The sequence below is a fragment of the Mus caroli genome, unplaced genomic scaffold (assembly GCF_978045245.1).
Source record: "Mus caroli unplaced genomic scaffold, Mus_caroli_1 scaffold_4, whole genome shotgun sequence".
Classification (NCBI taxonomy): domain Eukaryota; kingdom Metazoa; phylum Chordata; class Mammalia; order Rodentia; family Muridae; genus Mus; species Mus caroli.
Window position 1 is genome coordinate 39,812,422 of NW_028227259.1, and position 13,641 is coordinate 39,826,062.

General features: G+C 50.2%; 2 protein-coding genes across 3 annotated transcripts in view; one reads left to right on the forward strand and one right to left on the reverse strand.

Annotated features, from left to right (window-relative positions):
* The window catches only part of Evc (EvC ciliary complex subunit 1), a 39,288-nt gene extending 31,314 nt beyond the window's left edge, over positions 1-7,974 (reverse strand). Inside the window, exons 1-2 of one of the 2 annotated variants that reach the window (XM_029477917.2) lie at positions 6,999-7,974; positions 3,298-3,417 (exon numbers count right to left, since the gene is read on the reverse strand). In XM_029477917.2, the coding sequence (XP_029333777.1) occupies positions 3,298-3,417; positions 6,999-7,157 (279 nt within the window). In that variant the 5' untranslated portion in view covers positions 7,158-7,974. The remainder of the gene's footprint in view (positions 1-3,297; positions 3,418-6,998) is intronic. The other variant, XM_029477916.2, reaches the window with a different exon arrangement.
* An 852-nt stretch (positions 7,975-8,826) lies between these two features.
* Evc2 (EvC ciliary complex subunit 2) overlaps positions 8,827-13,641 on the forward strand; it is an 86,147-nt gene continuing 81,332 nt past the window's right edge. The window contains exon 1 of the mRNA XM_029476919.2: positions 8,827-9,084. Within this exon, the coding sequence (XP_029332779.2) occupies positions 8,827-9,084 (258 nt within the window). The remainder of the gene's footprint in view (positions 9,085-13,641) is intronic.

Genomic DNA, 13,641 nt, shown 5'->3' on the forward strand with positions numbered 1-13,641 from the left:
CCTTGAACTTATGAGCCTCCTCTGCTTCCACGCAGCTGGGATTATAGAGCTGCACACCATGTCTGGGAGCTCTGTGCAGTTTAAATCTTCTTATAATAGAGATGGAAGAAAAGGGGCCAGGGAGAGAGGAAGGCGTGGTTTCTCCAACAAACAGAGTACAAATGTACTGTACCACTATGCCAGACACAGAAAGGAACGTGCATGCCTATGCAGGAGGCAGGTAGAGTTAGGGGTGCACATGGAGGCAGGCATGATTGAAAGGCCTGGGTGGGACCACTAGGAATAGTCCTGGCTGTGTGACGCTCTACCCTTAAGGATGCCTGTGTGACCGCCTGTATCCTGCAGGACTGGATGGCTGGCCTGCTCTGCTTCGGATAGGAGATGGAGGACGCTATAGCCCTGGGTGTGTGGAGGCAAAAGCAGCCAGATCCTGTTACCTGGACAGGATTCAGAGACTTCAGCTTTTTTTTATAGTTCTCTTCACTTAATCTAGATGCTCCAAATCTGCTGGTTCCATCCCCCACCCCCACACTCTGAGATGCAATGATCCAGGAAATGGGTTGCTGTGCAAAGTTACAAGGTAGAACTTCAGCCAAAACGAGGCAGTGGTTCAGAAAATTGGTGAAGGTGTCTCTGTGTGGGAGAGAACGCTGTTTCCCTCATTGGCCCTAAGGTGTTCTTTTCCACCCTGCAAGTCGCCTGCATGGGTTGCATCACCCCTCCTCCTCATTGGCAAAGGCCAAACAGAAGACTCAGGCTGTGGAGCAGCAGGCCTCAGAACCCTTCTGGAAGTTTCTGCATGCTTTAACCAACAGGGCTATTCATTAAACAGAGTTCATCTAAGCAGCAGCAGGACAGATCACAAGGCTGAGGTTCTCTGTGCACAGGAGAGGTGGCTGGGCTCCCCAGGCAGAAATACAGCTGAATAGAGGCAGATATTTAACTCAGCTCTGGGCAATCATTAGCCTGGTGATGGGTGCCTGCCAGGGACTGAGGCAGGTTGCAGGCTAAACCTTACTAGGCTGAAGGAAGCTGAGGTAATCTCCCACTGCTGCTGCCCCGATGGAGTACCATCTGAGACAGGAATGGTGGCATGACCCTGGGCACTCTGTGGCGGACCTCTGTGACTCTCACAGAGAGGGGCCTGAGGCTCAGACAGGTTATGTCTGCTGACCAACACCAAAGAGCAAATGTACAGCAGAGCTGGGATTGGTCCATACTGGGGACCGAGGCTAGTGCTGCTTCCATGGGATCCAGAGCCACCTCACATGTGAGGGTTTTTAAAAGCTTTATCAATATAGAATTCATACCCTGTAGAATCACACTTGTATAATGCGTAACAATCGTCTTTAGTGTTTCCCCAATATCAGAAGGTTCACATAGGCAATGTCAGTGTGGCTCATTGGAGCAGAGAAGCCCCGTGCTCTCTAGCTGTTACCCACCTTCTCCTGGCAACTGCTCAGTGACTTCCTGTCCATATAAATCTCCCATGTATTTTCTTTCTGGTTCCACTTATGACTGGCTGTCTTCACTTTGGCTAACAATGGCCAGGTCACAGTGCATATCAGTACTGTGCTCCTTCTTATGGTCAATAACATTCAGCAAGGATAGATCACAACTCTGTTTTGTTTGAGTCTTGGTTTCAATATGTAAGACAGACCAGGCTCAAATGCACAATCCTCCTGCCTCAGCACTAGTGCGGCCCACTGTGCCTGAATGATAGACCACATTCTGTCCATGCATTTCTTGGCCAATGGTCATTTGTGTTCTTTCCAGTCTGGCTGTTGAGGACCAAGCTGGACATCTGTGTACAAGCATTTGTGTGGAAATAGTTTTCCTGTCCGTGAGAGGGATTTTAATGGTATGCAGGGAGAGGCAAGACAATCTAGAGAGATGAAGGAAATTAGAAAGACAGAGAGATAACACATACCCAAAACTCTCACACACATTGTCTCAGGCACCCACAGAGAGTCACCCAGGCAAACAAGGGTGGCAAGCTCTCCACAGAGACACAAACCCCAAAAATGCAGAGACACACAGGGAAACAGACACGAGAGCAAGATTTAGAGATACACATTACTGTGGGTGGACTGTAGCTCCTGGGTTCACAGGTCCTTCAGGGTCCTGGAATCCCAGCAAGGCTCTCTCTTCACCTTCACACCCTCCCTGAAGCATTGAGGTCTGGGGGCTGCAGGCTAGGCTCTCTCCCAGAAAAGAATGGGGTTACTGAAATCTGTGGGAGGCATAGGCAACTTGGGAAAACAAGCTGCTACTCTAATTTGATTCCTAGACTTTGGAGAAGGTGGCTTCAAAGCCTAAGCCCTCTACATGACCAGCAGAGAACCCCAAGATGGAGGAACCTGAGAGACAGGGGTAGGTAGGGTGTGGAGAGTAGCAGTGCTTGCTCTGCAGGTACCAGACAAATCTTAGGATGCATCTGAATTTGGCCACTCCCCAGGTTGGGGACCCAGGGAAGTGGTCTGTCTCTTTGAACCTCAGTTTCCCCATTTGAATATAAGAACAACAATGAAAGCTGAAGGATAGTGTTCTGAGGGCACAAACCCACTGGACATTACACCCCGCCTCAACTTACAGTGTGCAGGGGTGCCTGGGACATTTTTTGGGGCACCAGGGAATGTCAAGTGATGTCCTGCCATCCTTACTGAGGGAGTGCACCCTGGCCATGTTCCATGGACCAACTGAAGCAGAACAGGGAAGATCTGGGCACAGAGAATTCATCTTTTAGGATCGGTGCCAGGTACCCAGCCTTCCCTTGGCTGCCTGTTTACTTAGAGTAATAATTTTTAGTTGGAGAATAGAATTGGGGCTTGGCCGATAACACCTGGATTCTGAGAACAACCAGTCAAAAATTCAGGAGTTGCTGAGTGACTTGCAGTGGTGGGCTCATATTGATTCCCCCACTTTTCTTTGAAGGGGAGGAGAAGAGGCCCAGGTGTGGCTATGCAAAGAAATGGGCAAGTGTTAGTAGCAGGGTGTTGTGGGACCCAAGACACAAAGAGAACAGGGCACTCTCCACACAAAACTCTAGTCATCCCATGGTCATGCAAACCCTACCTGGGGTTGCTTGAGCTTTCTGGGGTATTGGGACTTTAATTATGAGGGAACATAGCTTTGTCAGAACTCATACAACTGTGGACTTAAAAATCTGTGCCTTTTACTATACAGTCATGACAATTTCTGGGGAAATAAAACATCCAGTGGTTGTAGCACGATATCTTGGCTTTCAGGAAGACAGTCCCACACTCAGCATGTGCCCACAGAAGCACCCAGACTAACCTCAGGGGCGTCTTCATCCCGAGTGGTTTCTCTCTGGAGCCTCCTGGCTTGAGAGCCAGTGTCCCGTAGGCTCTGTGCAGAGGGCTCTGAACTCCCGAGCAGACGTTTTCTGTCATCTTTCTAAAACCACAAAGGGGTGGAGAGAAGCCAGATGCTGAAGTCAATCAGCCTTGTCTGTCCCCCTGAACTTTAGCCACCAGACCCCTACCCAGCAGTCACCTCTGCTCACCATGTGCCCTTCCTGCCCCCTTCGCCCACTGAGGATGTAGTCGAGTCCTTTAAAACCACCCAGTCCACCCAGACTCTTTCTAAGAAATCCCCTAAGGTGCATATTTCAGTTGTCCTCAAGACTCCGGGCAACATAGGGAGCAAATCTTGCAGTGTTTCTCCGCTTCTATTCTTCACTCCTTTCTGCAGCTTTGATGGAATACTCCGACAGAAGCAACTGTACCTGCATGCAGTCATTTCTCTCTGTTCTAGATTGTGGTATGACTAGCCGCTTCAGGTTCCTGCTTTGACTTCTGCACAGTTATGGACTGCCCTGTGCTAAAATACACCCTGCCCAGTTGCTTGCTGTCAGATTTGTCTCATCACAGCAACAGACAGGAAAGCGGGACAGAAGCTGCCACTCCTTTGCATGGAATAGGCAGACACTAGTTCCCCTGCTGTCCTCTGTATAGCCACTGGGCAATTTTTAAAATGATGATATTGGTTATCGTCAATAGAGGAGTGACTTCTACCGTGGCCTACAAACAAGCAGTAGGTGTGTGACCTGAAACTCCGCCACCTTGCAGATGTCAGCACCGATATGGACAGGTTTCCTACCAGCTTGTTTGGGTGGATGGGAGCCCAGTCAGGCACTTCCCTGTGCCCACTCTCCTTGTCAAGTAAATGTCCTTGTTGCAGCTCAGAGTCCAGCTTTCTGCAGTCATGTTTCCTGTTTTAGGAGACTGTGATCCTGAAACCTTGTCTAGCATTCCAAAGTACCAGAGGGCCATGATGTACCCAACAGAGAAGGTCCTTGTGAAAGAGGATCTAGTCCCAGCCAGAGTTCTTGGGTTTTTGGCTGTGAGTTCCAAAGAGAGGATTAACAATATGCAGCCAATGGCCTTTCTTTAAATAGACACAGGGTCACTTTGAAGGTAGACAGATGGAAATAGAGGCTCAAGGGACTTGACAAAGTATTCCCCATGCACAGGCTTAGTGTTCACCTGTTCTGAGCACTAAACAAGTTTGAGGACCATAACTATAATGGATAAGGAGACTAGGCAGCAGGTACAATTCTGTGAGGGGTTTGGCTCATTTAGAAAGTGCTTGCCATGGATGCCTGGGAACTCAGTTGAACTCCCAGAACCCACATCAAAAAAGCCAAGTATGGGTGTGTGTGTGCTCTCAACCCAGCGCAAGGGAGGAGGACACAGGTGGACAGACAGCCTAGCCTGCTCGCCTAGCCCAGTGAGAGACTTTGTCTCCAAAAGGTGAGCAGTGTCTAAGGAATGATACCAAGGTTGACCTCTGCCCTTGACATGAGCACACACATGCAAACTCTGGATGCATACATGCACTTACATACACATGAACATGCATGCACACACACCCACATAGGAGACAGCAGGATGGTTCAGTGTAAAGGCAGCTGTTACTAAGGTTTCTGACCGAAGGACATGTCTGTCTTCACATGGAGGGAGGGGAGAACTGATTTGAGGGGAATGTCTTCAGATCTCCACAAGCATGCTGTGTCAGAGGTGCGTGCTCAAAAAGTGCTCACACACACACACACACACACACACACACACACACACAGACAGACAGAGAGCGAGACAGAGACAGAGAGACAGAGCCAGTGACAGACAGACACACAGACCCCACCCCCAGAGAATTGCAGTTCTACCTTGATGAACTTGTTGTGCACTTAATTAGTCAGGGTTATAATTCAGCATCAGAAGGGTACCCAGCCTTGTTCCTGACACTGAAAAGAAGCCTCTTAGACAAAGTTTAAGAACAAACTTAAAGGAGGGAGCAAGCCTCTGAGGTCCCAGGAGACGGATGTGAGAGCAATTGGAAAGAGCTTGACACAGACACAGACAGGCCTGGCCATGTCAGATGTTCAGGAAGCCCATGTGCCTGGACCAGGATGGGTCTCTGGGCAGAAAGGACAGATGCTATAGCCCAAAATTCCAGGATGCTTTGTTTAGCAATTGCTGGCTGTGTTAGGGAATAATAATACACCCAGGGTCAGAAGCAATTTCTACTTCCACACTTAGAAGTGGCCAGGAGGTCAAGGGTCACAAGTGATTTAAGGACAAACTCTAACAAGAAGGGAAAAACCCCAAAACAAACTGCAGAGGGCTGAGGAGACACAAGACAACAGCCAATTACAGTGCCCTCAGAGAGAGAGAGGAGAGAGAGTCTACTCACAAACTGGCAGTTTGGGATCAAAACGGAGGACTTGGGGGATAGAAAAGAACTCTTGAACATGAAAACATAGAATGTATATTCTCATAAGAATAAAACTGAAGAAAGCCTTCCAGCATGCGTGTGCGCGCGCGCGTGCGCGCGCGCACACACACACACACACACACACACACACACACACACACACACACACACACACACACACACACTCTATCCAAGAGTTCAGGACTGCTCACAATCATATCTGACAAGCACAAAGGGTTGTCCATGAAGAGGCTTGATAACAGAGAGAAAGAAGGATTGGCCAAATCAATCCAGACATGTGTGAGTTCTTGAACGAAGTGAGAGACCAAGAAAAATAATCCTCAACCAGACATGTTTCTAGCTGGAGAAAACCAATTCCCCTGCACAACAGAGGAAACCTGGAAAAAGTCAGAACTGCCCAAAGCCAGAGTGCCCAATGGGTCTTTCCACAATTGATCAGATGGCTGCTCCTCTGTGCCAGGAGTGTCCCTGAACATCCCTAGTCATTTACACAGTTGCCAGTTAGAGCATTACTTACACCCCCCAACGCCCCGCCCCGCATATGCTTGTTGTGTTGCTAGGCTGCTTAACCCTTTGCCTCACTTTCAGCATCTGTAAAATGAGGCCACACATGGAGTTGATTCAAAAGCTGTTTGGAGAGTTCAGAGCCTAGGGCAGACAGAGCCTAGGGCTGAGAGCCAGGCTCAGTGCCTGGAACAGACATCTCTCAAGAAACTCTAGCCTCTTTCTACTCCACCACATTACCCACCTTGTTGGGTTCTATCCAAATGCTAACTGGAAATATCTATCCTGCTCACCGTTGTGCATTCAAGGCCCCGGGCCAGTTTCATCTGACAGAAAGTCCTTAGCCCACTCCCAGAGGATGTTGTCTGGCAGCTCCAAAGCAAGAAAGAGGGAGTGGGCATTCGGGTGCACATACTAATCTTTCTCTGTCCCCATACTGATCTGGGGCATATTTGCTGAGATCATGTCCAATCTTCTAACTAAACCAGTGGGCACTGTGGCATAGAAGGGCTTTTGGGCGACTATCTTTCTGCGGCCCCCAGGCCAATGCTCTCTGGCTACTCACTCTATCCTTCCTCCTCCTTCCTCAGAAAGCCCTGATGCTCCTGGATCAAGAGGTTGCACGCAATTGCAATCGCAGTCAGGAGACGCAAAGCTGGGGGTTCAGGGAATGCAGCCCAGGACTCCGCGGGAGGAAGAGGAGGGCGCTCGATCCTCCCGGCTGCGCTGGGACCCACCTGGAGCCGTGCGGGCAAGTGGCTCGCGCGACAGCCAAGCCACAAGCCAAGGCCTAGGCCGAGAACGCCACCCAGTAGCACCGCGGGGACCAGCAGTGTCGGCGCCGCCTGCAGGGCTTCCCGGCCCAGCTTCAGCCGCGCATCTTTAGTGCAGGTCATGGGGGGCTTAGGCGGGTGACCCGCTGCATCCCGCCGCCGGCCAGCTCCGCGCCTCTGTACCCTTTCCCGCTGCACCCGAGCCGAGGGAGGAGCTTGGACCCGCCGCCCCAAACTTTCAGCCTTTCCGGGCCATTCCCTACGGTGCAATGAGCATGCGCAGCCGAGGCGCGCCTTTCAGCCTGAGGACCCCAAATGCAAGAGCAAAGGAGCACCTCTCCTCCCCGAGCAAGCTACGCTTTTGTGGTCACTGAGCGTCCAGGATGCCCTGAGTCCTGAGCTGGCGGCCAGATTAACTCCAGCAGCACCTCAAGGTTGCTGTAGCCTGTTCAATCCGATTCCCGCGCCGCTCCTGGGGCAAGTCGGTCTTTCCCTCCGGGATGCTCCGCACCCGACTGATTGAACGCTTCTTGTAACCCTGGTTTCTCCCCGAGAAAGATTCTTCTTTAAGAGCGAATGTTACATTCCGGCCCCTCTAGAATCCTAACTTCTCTTCATTTTATCCTTCACGGTTCCACGTGGGCAGAATGGGAGCCAGTACTTCAGCCGCTTCAAAGAAACTGTCAGGGGAAGTGTCTCATTCAAGATCTGACAGCTCAGAAGATGGCAATGTCTGTCTACGCACACCTGTGGCTTCAGGTCACACACCTGTTAAGAGGACCTTCCTGTCCTCGGGGTATCCCTGGGAACTGCAACATCTTCCTGGCAATAGCTTCATGCTGCAACGTAGTGTTGGTTGGATGCTCAGGCCTGACTTTAAAAAACGCACAAGGTCAGGCAGTGGCGTACAGCTGTTATCTCCGGGTCACTCAGGCTATTCAGGAGGCAAAGGCAGATCACCTGACTCATCTCAAAAGGGTGGAGGGTGGGGTGAGGGGAAGGATCCATTAAAAATCAGCGCTGCTTATGTTTTGCCTCTAAAGTCACTTGTTAATACTGCCTTAATACTGCTCCAGGATGCCTGGCACTTCTCAGTGGTGCAGTACCTGGCGTGAGAGGTTTAGTTAAGGACACTAAGGGCTGCAAACTCCTGGTCTTATTTAGGTCAGGTCAAGAAAGGGATGTGTCATTGAAGGTGTGGAGAGGCTGATACAAGGCTCCCCGGCAGCTGCCCAGCAGGACCGTTCACAGAAGACCCTGTCCCTGGATAAGGGACCTCTCTAGAGCCCAGAAGGCAGACTACCCCTTCCCCAGCTCCTCCCTCTGGGCACTCAGAAGAGCCCTAACACCCCCTGGGGGAGCTTTCTGCCCCAGCTTACTCATTGGCCAAGTGATGGCTTCACTGTTGATGGAGAGGCTGGGCAGGTCCAGGAAGATCCCCAGCCCGGATTCAGAAAGTGGGTGCTCTGCTGAGACTTCCCCCTGCTCCCTGTTCTGTGTCCTTTCTAATGCTTCCCTGAGGTTTTTTAACCTCGCCGAGGCGGTCTGAGGAGAGTCGGGGTTCAAACAGTGTCTCTGGGAATTCCTAGTGCTAAGACTGAGCTGAGATCTAGAGATCCAGTGGGCATTAGTAGAGGCCTTTGTCACCCTCGGGGAAGGAGAGTAGGGGGGGGTGATTTGGAGTGAGGCACAGCCAGCGAAGGAGCTGCGCAGCTCCCTCCTACGCAGCTTGCGGCCTCCAAACTCGAGATGCCAGCGTTCCAGAAAACTTTCCAGGCGGTTCGCACTGAGCATGCTCCGCGGCGGGGCGGTCCCGGGGTCCGGAAGCTCCGCGACTCTGCGGGGCCTGTGTGGGGTCTGCAGCCACCAGATGGGGGCGACGGGCCCCACGGGCGCTGGGAGACGAGCCACGTGGGTGCTGGCTGGGAATATCCTGGCCGCTGCTCTGGTACTGGGCGCGGGTCCGCGTGCACTTCCACCCTCCTCCCCTGCTCTGGGCCCAGGGTCACCATCTCGGCCCGGCCCAGCAGGACCCTGGGCAAGCTCGCAGGTAAGCAGAGCTGGAGCTTGTGTCTGTCTCCATACTCTGAAAGAGTTCTGCCCTGTAGGGCACAAGATCAAGTGGAGGGAGAGGCTGAACTTTTTGCTTGGTGGTGCTTCTAGGTGCGTTCTGCACATACTTGTATCACGGAACTCCAGAACCGGTGAAGCCTCAGCTTGGTAGCCATAGGCTTGTATGGGTTCGGATCCAGATTCGCACCCTAGCAATTCCATGTCTGAGGGCAAATCACTTTTTATGTCTTCCGTTCTCAGTCCACTGGGACCCAAGTCATCTGAAGCCACCGTATGCACATTAGTTAGGTTGGTTAATGTATGTAGGGGTGGTAATATGGTGAGAGAGCTGGGAAGACTGGGTAGCTTTGTACTTGCCTCCAGTCTACTGGCTGCAGTAGGCCACTGGCCCCGTTTGTAGTAGTTCTAGCATTGGAAAAGCACAGGGTCCCCAGTGCCCCATAAGCCCCCTTCTGCAAGTTAGCCCCCAACCCTCCTGCCTTCTTCTCAGGATTGGCTTACATACGCCCTCCCTGCACCCTGCTACCTCTTTGGTTCAGCCATCACTTACCTCTGGCTCTTGGCCACCCTTCCACTTGGTTTCCACCCACCACTCTTAATTTGTATCTTATCTTCTGCTGGTCAGCTTTACCTGTCAGCCTAACCCATCCTAGTATGACCTGGGAAGGCTGTCTCAGTGAGGGATTGTTTAGATCACGTTGGACAGGGCCTGGGCTGGAGAAGGAGGGTTATCTCTATGTGGAAGACCCAGCCCACTGTGGGCAGTGCCATTTCCTGGGCAGGGGGGCTTTGACCTGTGTAAGAGTAGAGAAAGCAAGCTGAGTACTTGGCCTGCAAGCATTTATTGCTCTCTGCTCTGAAATGTGGCTGTGATGTGACCAGCGGCTTTAAGCTCTTGCCCTTTGGCTTCCAGGCAGAATGGATTCTAACTTGAAATTGCAAGGAAAAATAAACCCCTTTCTCCTGTAAGCGTCTCTTTGTCAGGGTGTCCCATCTCAGCAGCAGAAACGAAGTACAGCCTCTCTTAGTCATTCTGAGGAGCACATCTGTGCTCACCGCTGCCCTGATTCCTGTCACCATGGCCCTGGAAGAAAATGCAGCTTCAATTCCCAGGAGGGCCCTGGCTAGTGGCATGGCCTGTTGGAGCGGACTCTAGCGTTGCCTGCCCACTCATGACCTGTAGACCCAAGGATTATCACAGGGCCACTCTTGTTGCGAAGACTTAGTGCTTTAAGGGCGATTCTGTTTCTTTTCTGTTGCTTGCTGTCTTAGGTTGTCACTGTATAGTCCATGGACTGCACTTTAAGCCCCGTGATTGGCATTTTCATGGAGTCCTTTCCCTTACTCCTCCTGGGGAGGTGGCATAAGAGTGGCCATTTGCAGAGGACAAAATCAAGGCCCTTGAAAGCTGCTCTGACCCTTGCTTATCCTCTTGTGTGTCCCCCACATCCAGAGCCTAAGTCACTGGCTTCAGATATTTTTGAACATCTTCCCCCTTTGGGAAGCGCAATGTTCTGGTAGACACTTCCTGTTGTCAAGATCAGGTGTCGAGTCTGGAGTCTGGAGGAGTGTAACTGTTTTAAAGTAGGTTTTGGGAAGTCCTGAAGGCCATCCAGAACCAGAGCACTTCACTGTCATGGGTCCCTCTGTCCTTGTTGGAGCCTGGGCTGAACACCAGTGTCCAGAGGCCTTGGTGCTCCAACTGATTATGTTGCTTGAGTTCTGTTCATAGAGTCAGCACGTCTTCACCAATCTGGGGCTGTTATAGACAGCCCTGTGAGCTGGGCCCTGGATATTCCTGCCTTGGCCACTTATCTCTGTGAGGCACGGGTCTAGTCACAGCCTCTTGGGCCTCAGTTCTGAACAGGGATAGAAAGACTCTCTACTGAAGGTGCTTATCAGATGTTCCATCTCTGGTTGTCCAAGCCTTCACTGGCCCCTTTCTCTGCTTCCTTTCCTCATTATGTACATCTCAGAGTCATGTTCTGTATGTGGGGTTGGAGAGATAAATTCCCAATTGCCTGTTGATTAAGTAAGCACTTTGAGAGTTCTCTTGGGCTTTTATTGCTGTGAAGAGACACCATTACCATGGCAACTCTTATAAGGGACAACATTTAATTGGGGCTGGCTTACAGTTCAGAGGTTTAGTCCACTATCATCATAGTGGGAAGCATGGCAGCGTGCAGGCTGACATGGTGCTGGACAGAGAGCTGAGAGTTCTATATCTGAATCAGCAGACAGTAGGAAGAAAGAGTGCTCCTTGGCCTGGCTTGAGCATCTAAAACCTCAAAGCCCACCCCCAATGACACACTTCCTCCAGCAAGGCCACACCTGACAGTGCCACACCACAAGTGGGATGAAGGAATTGTCAGGGCTGCTAGAGGAAGAGAGGCAGATGGAAAGGCCACAGAATGCAGACATTTGGGAGGACAAGTAGAAAGGACCCCATGGGAAGGATCCTGGTGGGTGTGATCCAGGTAGGAGAGGCCTCATTGACTTGTTTGTCTTTGGCACACGGACACCCAGCCATCCTTGATCAGACCTTGACTTCCTGGCACGGGCAACCTGGGTGCCTCCTGGGTGGATGTGATCTACTGGGCAGGTATTCTCTTTTATTTCTTCCCCAGAGACACACAGAGGTCAGGTTTATACTCTAGTCGTTCTAAGAGTGGGCCCCAGAAATCTGGGGTTCTTGAACTTTTCCAGGGGTCCATGGAGTCAGGGTTTCCTTACATTTTTTTCAGAAGTGACATGACATGGGAGAGTTCACACAGAGGCAGATTTAAGAATTCAGATGCATCTATTAATTCAGACACAGGTGACTTTGCAAAAGTTTAAAGTGATGCCATTATGATTTTTTTCTTTTAATTTGGGAGTGCTAGTGATTTTCAAAGAAAATCTCCTATTTATATGACTATAGGATTCTTATTACTATTTTAAAAATGGATACTTGTTTATTCTGCTCTCTTTTGAATACAGTCTTTCTGTGGTGCAGGAGAAATGGAGTAAGTACTGACAAATGGATTGCTCATAAACCCAAGTTCTTCAGTCCTTTCTGACGATGTGGGAGGAATCATGAAGACAAGCAGTTTGGGAGCCACTGTTCCCTTGCTATCCCCATCTGGTTCCCTAGGATTTGGGGATGAAATAAGCCAGCTCCTCATAGTCATGGTTTTACTTAAAATATGACAAAATGGCTCAGGTTGGCTGGTATTCTAAGCTGAATGTGCTGTGTGTGTCCTAGGGAGGAGGAAAGAAGGGGAGAAGAAATGGAGCTAGGAAGAGTGAGGCACAGAGGGGAAGGAAGGGAAGGGAGAGACCCCAACTTGGTGCTGTGAGAGCTATCTTACAGAGCCTTTTCTGTATCCTTGTTGTTGTTACACTGTATCTTTGTTGTCACACTGTATTTTTTTGCTTGTTGTTACACTATATCTTTGTTGTTGTTGTTATTACTTTCTCTTTGTCATATTGTATCTTTATTGCTGCCACACTGTATCTTTGTTGTTACACTGTATCTTGATTGTTAAACATTGTATTTTTGTTGTCACACTATCTTTGTTATTGTTGTTACACTGTATCTTTGTTGTTGCTATCCTGTATCTTTGTTGTGTGTTGTTGCACTGTATAGTAGTTGGGCTTTCTTATTGCTGTGATAAAACTACCATGACCAAAAGCAGCTTGAGCAAAGGGTTTAGTTGGTTTATGCTTCTACATCATAGTCCACCGCTGAAGGAAGTTAGGACAGGAATTCAAGGAGGGGTGGAACTTGGAGTCAGGAGCTGATGCAGAGGCCATGGAAGGGTGCTTCTTATTGGCTTGCCCAACATTGGTTTGCTTGGTCTGATTTCTTGTTTTTGTTTTTGTTTTTTTGAGACAGGTTTTCTCTGTATAGCCCTGGCTGTCCTGGAACTCACTTTGTGGACCAGGCTGGCCTCGAACTCAGAAATCCGCCTGCCTCTGCCTCCCAAGTGCTGGGATTAAAGGCGTGCGCCACCACCTCCCGGCTTGGTCTGATTTCTTATAGAGCTCAGGACCACCAGTCCAGGGTGGTACCACCCACCTTCCCTACAGCTAGAAGCACCTTTTAAATTGAGACCCCCTCCTATCTGATGAGTCTAGCTTGTGTCAAGTTGACACAAAGATAGCCAGCATAAGCCGGGCGTGGTGGCGCACGCCTTTAATCCCAGCACTCGGGAGGCAGAGGCAGGTGGATTTCTGAGTTCGAGACCAGCCTGGTCTACAGAGTGAGTTCCAGGACAGCCAGGGCTACACAGAGAAACCCTGTCTCGAAAAACCAAAAAAAAAAAAAAAAAAAGCTAGCCAGCATAGCAATACCTTTGTTGTTGCTACTACACTGTGTTTTTGCTGTTTTACATTGTATCTTTGTTGTTGTGGTTGTTACATGGCATCTTATTGTAGTGTCAGATTGTTTTGTCCCTGTGTGAAGGGAAACCATCCTCAAATGCTTCTTGAGTCCTGTGGAGAAGATTAGGGAGGGGTCTCTGGAGCATTTTAGCTCCCAGTTTTTCTTTAG